This window comes from Triticum aestivum, chromosome 7D (genome assembly GCF_018294505.1).
Source record: "Triticum aestivum cultivar Chinese Spring chromosome 7D, IWGSC CS RefSeq v2.1, whole genome shotgun sequence".
Taxonomy (NCBI): Eukaryota; Viridiplantae; Streptophyta; class Magnoliopsida; order Poales; family Poaceae; genus Triticum; species Triticum aestivum.
In genome coordinates, this window is record NC_057814.1 from 635,120,034 (window position 1) to 635,133,507 (window position 13,474).

The 13,474-nt window shown below is 47.4% G+C and overlaps 1 protein-coding gene across 1 annotated transcript; it reads right to left on the reverse strand.

Moving 5' to 3' along the window:
* Nucleotides 1-2,864: 2,864 nt before the first annotated feature.
* On the reverse strand, nt 2,865-10,814 carry LOC123171491 (putative disease resistance protein RGA4). The gene is made up of 6 exons (XM_044588970.1): nt 10,438-10,814; nt 6,839-7,063; nt 6,096-6,690; nt 5,439-6,026; nt 5,189-5,261; nt 2,865-5,053 (listed from the first exon to the last, which is right to left on the reverse strand). The coding sequence occupies exons 1-6, from the start codon at nt 10,719-10,721 to the stop codon at nt 2,865-2,867; spliced, it is 3,954 nt and encodes a 1,317-aa protein (XP_044444905.1). The 5' UTR covers nt 10,722-10,814.
* Between the last annotated feature and the right edge of the window lie 2,660 nt (nt 10,815-13,474).

The following is a 13,474-nucleotide window of genomic DNA, read 5'->3' on the forward strand; positions in this document are numbered from 1 at the left end:
AGACCCGAACAAATGACATTCCACAAGTTACGGTAGAAGAGAATGATATCCTCACGGCACCTTTCTCTGAAGAGGAGGTGCGAGCTGCGGTCTTCCAAATGGGACAAAACAAAGCTTCAGTCCCTGATGGTTTCCCCGTGGAGTTCTATCAGAACTTTTGGGATGTCATCAGGTCTAACCTAATGTCGGCCAACTAGACCTATCCAGGCTCAATTTTGGCGAGATCGTTTTGTTGCCAAAGACTAAGGAGGTTGAACGAATTCAACAGTTCAGACCAATCTGCCTCCTTAATGCCAGCTTTAAAATCTTCACCAAAGTGGCGACTAATTGGCTCAACGCAGTTGCCGATCATGTTGTTCAGCCATCCCAAACGACTTTTATGCAAGGATGAAATATACTCGATGAAGTAGTAATCCTTCATGAGACCATTCATGAGATGCACCAGAAGAACACGAGTGCAGTAGTATTTAAACTCGACTTTGAAAAGGCATACAACAAAGTCAAATGTTCATTTCTCCTACAGACACTAAGAATGAAAGGTTTCTCCAATAGATGGCACAAGTGGGTCCAAAATTCCGTTACAAGAGGTGGTGTAGCTATCAAAGTCAATAATGATGTACGCCATTATTTCCAGGCAAAAAAGGGATTACAACATGGTGACCCAGCGTTTCCAATGTTATTTAACATTGTCTCTGACATGTTGGCTACTTTGATAACACGCGCCAAACAGGACGATCAAATTGCAGGATTAGTGCCACATCTCGTGGATGGGGGACTCTCTATCTTGCAATATGCCGATGATACAATTCTTTTTATGGAACATGACCTAGATAAGGCTAAAAATCTGAAACTATTGCTTTCAACTTTTAAGCAAATGTCAGGTCTGAAAATTAATTTCCATAAAAGTGAATTATTCTATTTCGGAGAAGCCAAGGAGGCAGCTGCAATATACGCTGAGTAGTTCAGTTTTGCACAAGGCCAATTCCCGGTTAAATATTTGGGAATTCCGATTCATTATCGGCGGCTCACTAATGCAGAGTGGAACACATGTTGAAGAGTGATTCGAGAAACGGTTGAGCAGTTGGAAAGGCAAGTTGCTCTCCGTTGGAGGGAGACTAGTTTTGATCAATTCTGTTCTCACAAACATGGCTCTCTACATGCTCTTATTTTTCCATGTTCCCAAAGGGGTTATGCAAAAACTAGATTACTTTAGATCGAGATTCTTTTGACAAGGTGACAGTGAAAATAAAAAGTATAGGGGTTGTTTATGGAGTGTTGTTTGTTGACCAACTCCTAATGAACAGAAGCATTATGCATCTCTGGATCTATCCTCTCAGTTCCTTCCCTTCTGCAGTCAGAGAAATGAAAATGTATTCATCATCTTCAGTTCACATCATGACACGAATAAGAAACAATGAAATGTATAGCATCTTAGGCTTACCCGTTGATTCAGTGCTCTTGGTTGATACGAGATGCCAACAGTTCAGAACAAACTTTAAGATGCACCATAATCAATAACGTTGCCACATGAGGAGTGAAACCAAACCTGCGCAGAATCTAGCTATAAGAAATCCAAGTATTTCATACACATAATTAGAGGAGCGGAAAAATACATGTAAAAAATTTGTTTGAAACTTTCAGTTCCGTAAGAGACAAACAAGGAGAACTCAGGGATACCCTGGGCACTCACTCCAATATAACTTATAATAATAGGACTATTGTGTTAACTTGAGAAATGACATGATTTGTGGTCGAACTGAGGGCATTTCTAACCGATCCACAATAACCAATTAGAGGAGTGAAATCCCGGTTTTCCTCCTCTAACCGGGACATAGGCGATCTACAATAACTGTTAGTGAAGTGAAAGTTATACTCGGAATTTCCCTATATTTACTACACCGCTCGGTGGCTGATAAAAAAATCATTCGCCTCTTCCTCTCCTCTGCCTCCTCTCCTGCCCCTCACCCCAGCGCCGACGTGTCCCCCGTCATTCCCCGCCACCCCTTTCCTCCCAATGGCAGGATGCGGTGGCCGGAGGACCCCGCCGCCGATCTGCCCCGCCACGCCCGTGGATCGCCGTCTACCAGCGCATCTTCGAGCCGCCGTCGCTCACCCGATCCGCCCTTCCCCGCCCGGTTCGCCGACTTCCCAGAGCTCTCTCTGCCGCGGCTGCCGACGAGGACATACCTTGGTGTGCGGCAACACGCGTGGGGGGCATCGGTGGCGGAGATCACCAATAGGGAGACCCACTAAAGGAAGTGGGTCATCTCGTTCCACACGGCAGAGTTCGTGGCGATGGAGTACGACCAGTGGCAAGTCTGGTTCCATTGCTCCACCACGAGGCTGAACTTCCCGTTCGGGACGGCGCTGTTCGACCTCTTCGCGCCGATGTCAGGTGTACTGAGCGCGGCGATGGCTCAGGTGGACCGAGAGGTGAGGGAGCGACACGAGGTGGAGGACGCCGCGAGGTTTACATGGAGGACCTCCGCCGGAAGCACCCCGAGCTCGTGGAGGTGGAGCAGGAGATATTCGCAAACAATGACGGGGAGGTCATCATCATCTCCGACGACGAGGTGCAAGGCGGCGAGGAGGAGGAGTTCGACGTCGAGAAGTGGCGGAGCATCTTCCCCGGATGCAACAACGATGGCACCGGCCCGGACCCATTTCTCACGAGCGATGGCCTGTCATTGAAGGAGTGGCTCAACCTCCACTATGGCCAATGAGTAGTATAGTTTAAGTTTAGTGATAAGTTTGAAATACTTCACTAAGGTTTACTCGGCCGGATACTCCTCTATTTTACAGGGGATCGGCTGGAAATGCCCTTAGAAGTATACTGTACCTTATAAAGTCAGGACGTAATCAATTCACACAGCATCATCAATTTTGACCCTTAGCTTGCTTGTTGTTAGCAATCTGCATTGTTCTGACAGCTTGTTGCAGCAACCTGTGATCTCCAGCTCTTCCAGCGAGGGTGGGAGGCCCTCCTTTGGCAGCTCTGAGATGCGCTTACAATATCTGATCTTGAATGCCTTGAGGGAAGGAAGGCTGTGCAGCCCCGCAGAAAGATCTACGAGATCATCACAACCACATATATAGAGTTTCTCCAGCGAAGGTGGGAGGCCCTCCTTCGGCAGCTCTGAGATTGGGCAGCATTCGATATCCAACATCTTTAGAGAAGGAAGGCTGTGCAGCCCCGCCGGAAGATCTACGAGATCGAGACAATGGAAAAATTGGAGATGCTGCAGGGACCTGTGGAGCAGAAGCGCTATCTCTTGATCATCTGTTAGTCTCTTTTCTTTTAGAAGATATAGTTGTAGTCGTTGGAGGCAGGTGAGGCCCTTGTAGAATGACGTGGTAAGGCGAGACAAATCATCGATTTCAAGACTTTCCAGTCTAGGGAAAATTCCACCTGTTAGCTCATAACACTCTCCAAACGTGGTAGGGGATTTGATTACCAGATGCTTGAGGTTCACGAGGGATAGCAGGCCCTCTAGTGTGACGAGAGAAGTACATCTTACAATATGAAGATCTTCCAGCAGTGTGAAGGATTCCAACTGTAGAAATTCCAAACTTGAGGTTCCATGTAATCGCAAAGACCTGAGGGTTCCAAGTGATTCCATGCCGTGTAATGTGTTGAGCCATTTGCATGCTCTAATTGTCAAATCCTCCAAAGACGTGCAGGAGTTCAACACTAGAGAATTCAAACTTTCACTATAACATACTGCTAAATGTTTGAGGCATGTATGGTTGTTCAGAAAGCAGGGCTGCAGGGTTTCCTGGGAATACTCATCAATTGCAATTTCTTCAAGTGATCGTGGGAGGAGCAATCTTCCGTGCAACAAAGACGAGAACAGCTCGGGGCATTCCTCAATTTTTAGATACTCAAGGGAGGTAAATTCAGCGAATCCTTTCCTGCTCCCATCAAATATTAGACTAGGGCATTTGCAAATAGTTAACTTTTTGAGAGAGGACGTGACATTTAATGGAACGCACCACAATCCATCTTGAGCTGAGCTAGCCGAACAATCATTTAGATATCCTGATGATGAAGCCTCCGAGGCTAGGATAAGATTCGACTGACTGTTTCCTCCCCCTTCAATCTGCAACTCTGTCAACTTTGGACAGTCCTTTATCACCAATTCCTTCATGGCCAGCGCATGTCGAAGCACCATAGATAGCCATTTCCCTGTTATTCCACATGAAACAATGCTGAGACTTTCAAGGTATGGTAAGGAATTATGATTTGCAGCTATCACGTCTTCATGTGTTTGCGGTGACAGAATATCTGAGAAGAGTTTTGTGCAGTTTTCTATGCTCAAACTCTCTAGAGATACCAGATGAGAAAAACTTATTATTGAAATAGACACCAGATTCCAGCAGCCTTTTATTTCCAAGTGTTTGAGGTCCCTCAGATTATGGAATGCCAAGATTTTTTCATCCAGTCTTATCTCACCAGAAGAATCACCCAAAAGACAATTTGGCCTAATTTCGAATGTTTCCATGGAAAATTTGTCGATTGTGAGAAACGTTGAAACTCGGCTGATTAAAAGTTCAGAAAATGTGGCTAAAGGACGAAGAGGGGCCAATATTTGCAAGTGAGGACAATCACAGATTACGAATTTTGTAAGATTGGGCAAGCATGTGTTCTTCTCCATTTTGAAGCTATGATGTTTCTCAAGCAAATCAAACATCTTGAGTGCAGGGCAACCTCGGATCTCCAGTAACCTTAAACTAGAGTTCATATCTCCCAGAGAAGTGCAGACACAATTTTCCAACTCTGGCATCTCAACTAAAACTAGCTCCTCCAATGATGGAACTGACACTTCTCTTACTTCCCGCATGTTGCTCAACTTCAACCTTGTAAGAAACGGAAACCTTTCTAGACATGGAAGTATCCAGCCCTCTCCACAGTTCTCTAGATGAATTGTTTGCAAAGAGGTAAACCAACCATCTAATATTTGATGGGAAACTTTGCCCTCAACTTGAGACGGTGAACCCAGCTCAACATGACCGCCCTCAAGTTTTAGATACCGAAGATGTGTATGATTTACCCAACCACACATGAAGGAATGAGAATCAGCAGATGTTGCAGACAAATGAAGCACTCGCAAATGATGTTCCTTTTGGAATACTTCTTTGAAGATTTTAAAGAAAAAAGAGTCATAATGGCCAATTAACACCAATGTCCTCAAGTTTTTCACTGATGTAAATGCAATTCGTACTTTTTCTTCAAACTTCTCACTACGAGATATGTTGTTGGTCTGATCATCGATATGATATACGTAATCAGTTAGAATTGACAAATGGTGTACAGTTGGCGATATTACATTGCAATATATACCATCCAGTGTTGCACACTCCATTCTCGAAACAACCCTGGCAAAATCATGCATAAGATCTTTAATGGCATAGGATGCCTGTTTGCCCGAAGAGAACACTTCATTTTCCACAACCTGCTCAAAGAAGCCCAAGTTCACCAAGTCAGTTAGATAGGACCGTCCCATCTCCTCCAAACTCCTACTTGAATAATCAGGCTTCACAAATCCCTGTGAAATCCACATACGAGCTAACTCCTCGGCATGAAACAGATAATTGTATGGGAATATAGAACAATATGAAAAGCACTGTTGTAAATGGTAGGGCAGCTCGCCATAGCAAAGCTTCAGAGCCGGCATGATGCCATTACATAGTTGCAGGGATTTCCAGTATTCATTCTTCAGATTGTTAGTCCAATGTTCAACGGTAAGATGTTCCCTTAATAGTGCTCCTGCAGTTTGTGCTGCTAATGGGTTTCCCTTTAATTTTTGTGTCATTTTATGTGCTATGTCACTTAGACTTTCTTTCTCTTCATAGTTCTCATCACCAAATGCACATACTTTAAACAGTAACCAGAAATCTTGTTTTTCCAATGCACCTAACTTAATTGGTTCAACCGTTCCTCTCCTTTTTGCAACATATGGTTTTCTAGTTGTCATGATTATCAAATTGTTGTTTGCACTGTCAGACGTAAAAGGAGCCAATAGCTGGTCCCATCGGCTGTCATTTCCATCATCCCAGACATCATCTAAAACAAGTAGAACCCTCTTCGATTTGATATTAGTCTTCAAGACCTCCTGAAGCTTGGCAAAGCTGCAAAGCCCTTGATGTGTTTCCTCGGACACAAAATCTAACATCTCCCTTGTGAGTCTCACTTCATCAAAGAGGTTAGACACCCAAATCCATATCCTGAGGTCAAATTGATTTTCCACTGCTGGATCATTGTATACAAGTTGAGCAAGAAATGTCTTGCCAACTCCTCCAATGCCTACAATTGGCACAACAGTGACACCAGCAGCTGATTTGTGTTCTCTTATCAAATTGATAATGAATTTCTTCTGTACCACCCTCCCGTACATTTTTCTTTGAACAAGACTTGATGTTCTTCGGCATGGATCCGAGGTTGTACTCTGACGGTGATTTCTAGTTGTAGCAGAGTCAAACGGAAGTATGTCGAAAACCCCGCTCATATCGCTTTGTATGCCCTTCAATTGATTAATTATTTGTTGTAACCTGCTGGAAAATTCGTCCTTCTTGGACAGGTATGCGTTATCCATTGTGACCTGTGTTGGTTCATCATCAATTCTCATCCTTTTTCTGCTGGATGAATTACCAACTGGAACAGGAAAACCATTTTCAGCAGCATCACCTATGCTACAATAAGAAAGAAATGGTTCTTAAGCAGATCGTCTATATAAAGGAATACCAAGAACAGAAACGAGTAAATTCTAGCCTTTATGAATTAATTAGACTGTATCCCAAAAGCTAGAACAGAGAGATATTGATATGTTGCAAATCATACCTCAAGGAAGGGTCTTGCGGTTGGTGACTTGCCCTACAACCAGCACTCTTGATATGCCTGCTCAAAACCCCTGTCCCATTGGTAGTCTTACATTGAACTACCGTGTGACAGTATTTACATTCTGCCTCCACAGGCTTTCCATTATCATCTCTTATAATCACAAAATGGTCCCATGCCTTAGACCGTTGCCTCCTCCCACGACTGCTATTTGTTGGTGGTATATCAATATCGACCACTGATGTCCAAGTAGTTGTGGCAAAAGTAAGGTAAGTGTTAGCATGGTCATTTGTGCTGAAACTCCCTGGCTCTTTTAAATTTAGAAACAAAACCATGGCAAAATTTATAGGTCCGTTGAAAGAAGGAATAAGTTGCATAAAACCACCACATTGAAGACTAGATTAGCAGAAAACATGAGTTTACATTATTTTGCAGAATACACCCTGTCTACCGCATTTTTTTGTAAATAAAACTGATCGGCGGATTAGCTCGGTTGACCGGGTTTATGACATATGAGCCCACCAGTCAGGCTGACCAGATCTGGGCTCGGATTGGAGAGGAGGAGCATGGATCCAAGGTGCGGAAGGCGGTAGCGGCTCGGTTCTTGCTGGATCCGAGCGAGGGCAGGCTAACGGCGGTGACTTTCGTGGAGCTCGGGTGCCATGGGAATGGGCGTGGGTGCGCTTCTACATGCTGCTGGTTCGGGAGAGAGAGAGAGAGAAATTAGGGAGGTGAGAAGAACTGATAGAAGGTAGGATGAAATGCTGACAAATGGGCCGCACTTCCAGCAAAACAGTTGAACATAACGGTGTGAGAAATTTACACGTGAAGACTCCCAGGGTCTTTTGCACGGGAAAACCTATGAAGCATAGATACTTCAAAAATTGCGGTGTCACTGTACCACCAGATGGCACCCATACTCGGATACGGCTCCGATACTAATACTCGTATCCTAGAAGTATACCATTTTTTTATTTAAAACAAAAAAGAAAATGCCGATACAGCTAGGAACACCGTCGTCACATGGGGGACACAAAGACGTCAACGAGTGAGAGACGCAACTCCCAAGCGAGGACCAATAGCCCACGACCACTAACCCTAACCTTCATCTCTCGCACTATGTTCGACTGCAACAGGGATTAGGGATCGAGGGCGACTCCGGAGCGCCGCCTCCACTGCCTGGGGTGGCACACCACATTGTGTGCTGGCTTGCCTGCTTGCTGGCTTCCGTACTTACGCAGTACTATACTGTGTGCTTGGTACCTTCCAGCTCTGAGAGAAATAGCTGCACAAAGGAGGTTATCACTTCGATTTATACATCTATTATCTATACACATGTTGCTCTGCTTTTTTATGTTGGTGGGATAAAATTGCTTGCTGATGACTGATTTTGCTACTTTGCTGCTGCTGTCTACTTCTACGGAGGGAAATACGAGATGACATCTGCGGGGAGTGGTATGACAGCAAGCCAGTCTTCACTTGGTGGTAACCAATGGGGCAGTATTTTGATCTCATCTCACAGACTCTATTATGTTTATATCTATTACACGTCATTTTATCAATTATTTGTATACTGAAAAGGCTTTCGCCCCGCTTTATATATAAAGCACGATCCCAACAACCCAGTACAAACGCGCGCCATCACAACACACGCACACACCCAAGGCTTGATACATAGGCGCTGGGCGCGGCAACACCACCCCTAGCACCACCGCGAAGAGATGAAGACGCATATGACGAACCGTGGGCTCCAAGGCGGCGCCTTCAGGAAGGATACGACACCAGAGCGCCGCCGCCGCCCAATCCAAGGATCAGAGTTTCCCTCGGAGCCGCACGACGGCAATGAGAGCCGCGACAACGCCTTCAAGAAGGGAAGGAGCTTCGCCGCCGCCGGTCCGTCCGAAGATAGAACAGGTTTTCACCCCGACCAAAACTCATCGCCGCCGAACGTCACACCCCGGCGACCATACCGCCCACACGACCATGGCCACCGGGCAGCACCAAGCCACGGCCTCCGCCCGAGAGTACCGCGCAACCACCACCAGGGCTGCCGCCCCGGCATCCAAGACCTTGACACCACCTCACCCGAGACCTGCCGCTATCCCAACCAAAGAGACGAGCGGAAAGGTCCCACCTTTCGCACCCCTGGGCGACCCCCAGCGCCGAGACCCAATAGGCCGGCCACCTGGCCTCCATCGACCCGTCTTGTAGCACCGAGCGCAAGGCGAGCTTGGTCCTGCAACACCGTGCGCGAGACGAGGTCAGTCCTGCTGCACCGTGCGCGACATGAGCTTAGTCCCGCGGCACTGTGCGCGAGACGACCTCGGACCTGCGCACCGGACTCGAGACGAGCGATGGACCGCAACTAGGAGAAGGCCAGCCCTTCACCGAGCGTAGCGACCGGACGGCGAGGGGGGGGGGGGCCAAAGGCCGATACAAGCCGCCTACGGACGAACCGACGCCAGTGCGTGCCAGCCGTCGCCGAAGCCGACTTGCTAAGCCACCGTGGAGCCATCCACGGCCGGAGCAGCGGCCACCCCGGCCACTGCCCAACCCGCGCCGCCCGCCGAGCTCCAAGCGTCGGAGCCACCGGGCACGCACCCACGCGTCGAGCCGCCGAAGGGGAGGGACGCCGCCGAAGTCCCCAAACATGGCCGATCCAGATCGGAGACGGAGATGCCCAAACTCCCCGTAGGCCCCCGCCGCCACGGGGCCACCACCGCGAAGCCCACCACGCATAGGGGACGCCGTCCACACACGCCGGGCGCCGTCGCGAGCCCCGTGCCGCCGCCACACGCCGGAGCGCCGCACGAGCCAGGCGGAACCAGGCCAGCCCCCGAAGCAGCCAGCCGCACCACCCAGCCCCGCACGGCCCGGCCGGCCCTTGTCGTCGCGGCCCGCGTCGCCTGCCGGCCGCTCCCGAGCATCCGCCCGATCTAGATCAGCCCGCTCCAGATCTGGACCTCGATGAGCCGCCTCCCCGCACAAGCACGCACCACCACACCACAGCAGTGCAGCCACCCGCGCATCCGCACCAGGGCACCACCGCCGGCCGCCCCAGACACAGCCTCGCCGCGCCGCCCTGCAGAGCGCCGCGCCTCCGCCCGATGCCGCCGTCCCGCGCCAGCGAGCACCGCGTGTATATACTCGCCGTATTGATGTTTCTGGAAATTGCCGTATCCCGTATCGCGGAACCGGTGTCACTGTATTGGTGCTTCATAGGAGGAAACTAAACATAACATGAATCATTTCAACAAAACGCTAGTAACTCGTATGAAGTGAGCAAAGCGTGAACAACACTAGATTTCACAGGCGGCATCGACATTGTCTATTTCTACATGACTACCTGAAGAAGGAAGCTCGGATAAATTCTACTCGCCCAGTAAACTAATACAGTATAAGATTATTTAGAACACCAAAATTAATTCCGATCCACCATACATGAAGCGTTCCAACAGAACACTAACTTGTACGAACTGACTAAAACATTTCACAGACGCATCGGATATTTCTACACCACCACCTGAAGAACTGAGCTTAGAATCTAATTTAACTGTATTTTGCAACAGAGACTCACAACTGAAGTAATCTGCAGGTGGTAAGCAGGCTTACCCTGTTTGAGCTTGTAGTAGTCGAGGTCGTCGACCACGTTGGCCGCATCATAGAGCACCTCCTTGAGATCAGCAAGAGATTCAGCCACTGGCTCGATGTCAAGCTCCCTGCCCTCAACCGCAGAGACCACCATGCGAACTCGCTTGATTGCACATGTGAGCCCGTCGATTTCATCGGCAAGCCCGGCTTCGCGGACCCACGGATCAGGGGGCTTGCCGATCAGGGGGTGTGAGAGGATCTCTTGCGCTAGCCACCCAACACCGGCGGCCTCCATCGGCAGATCTGGCGGAAGAGAGCTAGCAGTTCGTAAGCGGCCGGCCGTGTAGGTGTTGTGGACGGACGGACGGAGGAAGCAAAGCGAAATAGAAATACTGGATGGAGGGGAGACGGCTGCTCATCCCCACCTTGTTTTATGTAGTACAAAACTGTTACGGGCTGGGCCCCAATGGGTTATCGTCGAGTTAGAACTTGAAAGGCCTGCCCTTCTGTGTACATGGGCTGGACTGGGCTGGGATATGGCCACGAGAAAAAGACCTAAACAACAACAAAATGAAGGTCCTCATCATTTCATTTTTTTATATAAATTTCTCTTTATTTTATTTCATATTCAAGCACTACATCATCCATATATACACACAAATACATACATGCTCACAGAATTTAGGAACAAAATTATTAGTATTTGGAAAGTAGTACCACTTAAATATCTTTTTTCAAAAACAACGAAAAATACAAAAAAAATTGTTTAAAGGAGGTAACTATCTGGGGATGGCGGACGCAAAGCCTCCGAGGCCCGCAACGAGGACGAGGGGCAGGATGGAGCACCACACGATGGTCCTCCCGACTGCTCGTCTGTCGCACGGCCGCTGGTTCACCCAGAGACCAACCCAGGCCTCTGCGCACCCGAAGAGCACCAGGACAACGAGAATGGCGTAGTAGGAGTAGAAGACCACCCTGCCATGATGGAGGAAGACGCCGCCGGGACCCCTGTAGACGAGCAGCCACAATGCCCCAGCGGCCTCGAGGACACCGCATAGGAGCAGCGCCGCGGGCAGCTTATCCCGGTCGAGGCTGGCCTCCGCGATCGTGTCCACCGTGCTGCTCTCCAGCTCCATATATAGCTGGCTCTAGTAACTTGTGATCAATCTGGCTCATGCACCTGCGCATGACTGCTATGCGCACGAGTACTGGAAGCCTGAACTTATAAGCACTGGTGGTTTGAGGAGGGGACGATAGGACAGGGCGGACACATAAAATATTAGCTGCGGAGGGTTCCAAGCTAATATATTTTATCCCAAATGCTAGGCGACTCGTTGTTGTCACTTTCGAAGGTGAAATAAGCACACGACACAACACGAAGTCACGAACCCGAAGGAACCCGATGGACCTCGCGATCTGCTAGCAAACACACGGACACGAAACATGTACAGCAACACAAAGGTGACGTTCGCCTGAGCGTGTACACGAACAACAAGAAAGGAACCCGCCTAGCAGCAACTCTTTTCTTCTTTTCTAATCTTCTGAATAATATATTACACTACATAAGTACTTATTGATGTATAATTATATAGAGAGGGTGGATTTTTTTGCTCCCGGGATCCATGGAGCCCGAATTTTCAAAAATTCAAAAAACAACATTTTAAGTTTCAGAAAAAACTGAAAATAAATACGCAAGTACTTATAGATGCTTACTAGATGCATGTCAAATTTCACCAAGAAATACGTTTTCATGTGCGTTGTACAAAAAAGTATTTAAATACTTTTATAGTGAACAGTACATGTGCTAGAAATACGTCGGTTTTTTTTGCGGGTGAAATATGTGGTTTGTTATTTCTATATAGCTCATATATCATGCACTGTTTTTTTTCTTTGGGCAAACATATCATGCACTGGTATAGCGCACATGGGTTGTGCTGCATTGTCCACGGCCCAGTATGCTCGCACAATCGCTCTTCTGTCACTAGTAGAAAACAGGGCTTTGGTCCCAGTTTCAGAGGGCCTTTAGTCCCGGTTCTGCAACCGGGGCAAAACGAACGGGACTAATGCGCACCATTTTTAGTCCCGTTGGCTTACGAACCGAGACTAAAGGAGCTCCACGTGGCCAATGTGGGGCGCCCAGGAAGGAGGACCTTTAGTCCCGGTTGGTAACACCGACCGGGAATAAAAAGCAGCCATGCGTCAGCAGTTGTCAGGTGCTATTTTTTTTGAAAGGAGGGGTTTAGGGGTTTTGGAGGGTTTAGGGATTTTTATATTGTGTTTCCCCCTTTTATTTTTGTGTTTACCCTTCACTTCTTCTATATTTATGGTTTTATGTTTATTTAATGTTTTCCGTTCAACTCGACGCTAGCTACTACATATAGCAATGAAGGAACAATTATACAAGATCATCACGCATGAACGTATATAGAGAAGTGACCTCTCTTTCTCCGTGCTTGGTCAAACAATAATTTTTCATATATCTATCCGACTGTAGTACATATATACAATATAACATCTCTTACGGTCCCTGACATCATCTACCCAAAATCATGCAATTCCGCAAGGTATTTTCCGTCTTTAGGTATGATGTGGTCAACAAAGAATCCCGCCAATTCCTCTTGAATTGCTCATATGCGATCATGTGGTAGGAGTTCGTCCCGCTTCTCCCAGATCTAATTTAAAAAAGGGGTCAATACATATATATGAATGAAACTCAACACACAATTGATGATAATAAAATAAAATTGTGAATATTGTTTACGCACTTCAACTTGTTTGTCAGATAAGCCCCGCTCAGAGGTCGAGTGGCGAATGAACTCGCAAACGTAGTATCCACATAAATTATTCCCGGGTGCTTGCCATAACTACTTTACGAGAATATAGTTTAATCAAACTGATAAGCAATCATGATAATCGTATTGATGAAACTAGAATCAACGAGAGATGCGCGGAACTACCTAGTACTACTTAGTTTGGGGTGTGTAAATCGCAGCTCCTTGTGTAAACCCGGAACCATTGCGGTGAACTTTTTCCAAACCCTGCCCTGTA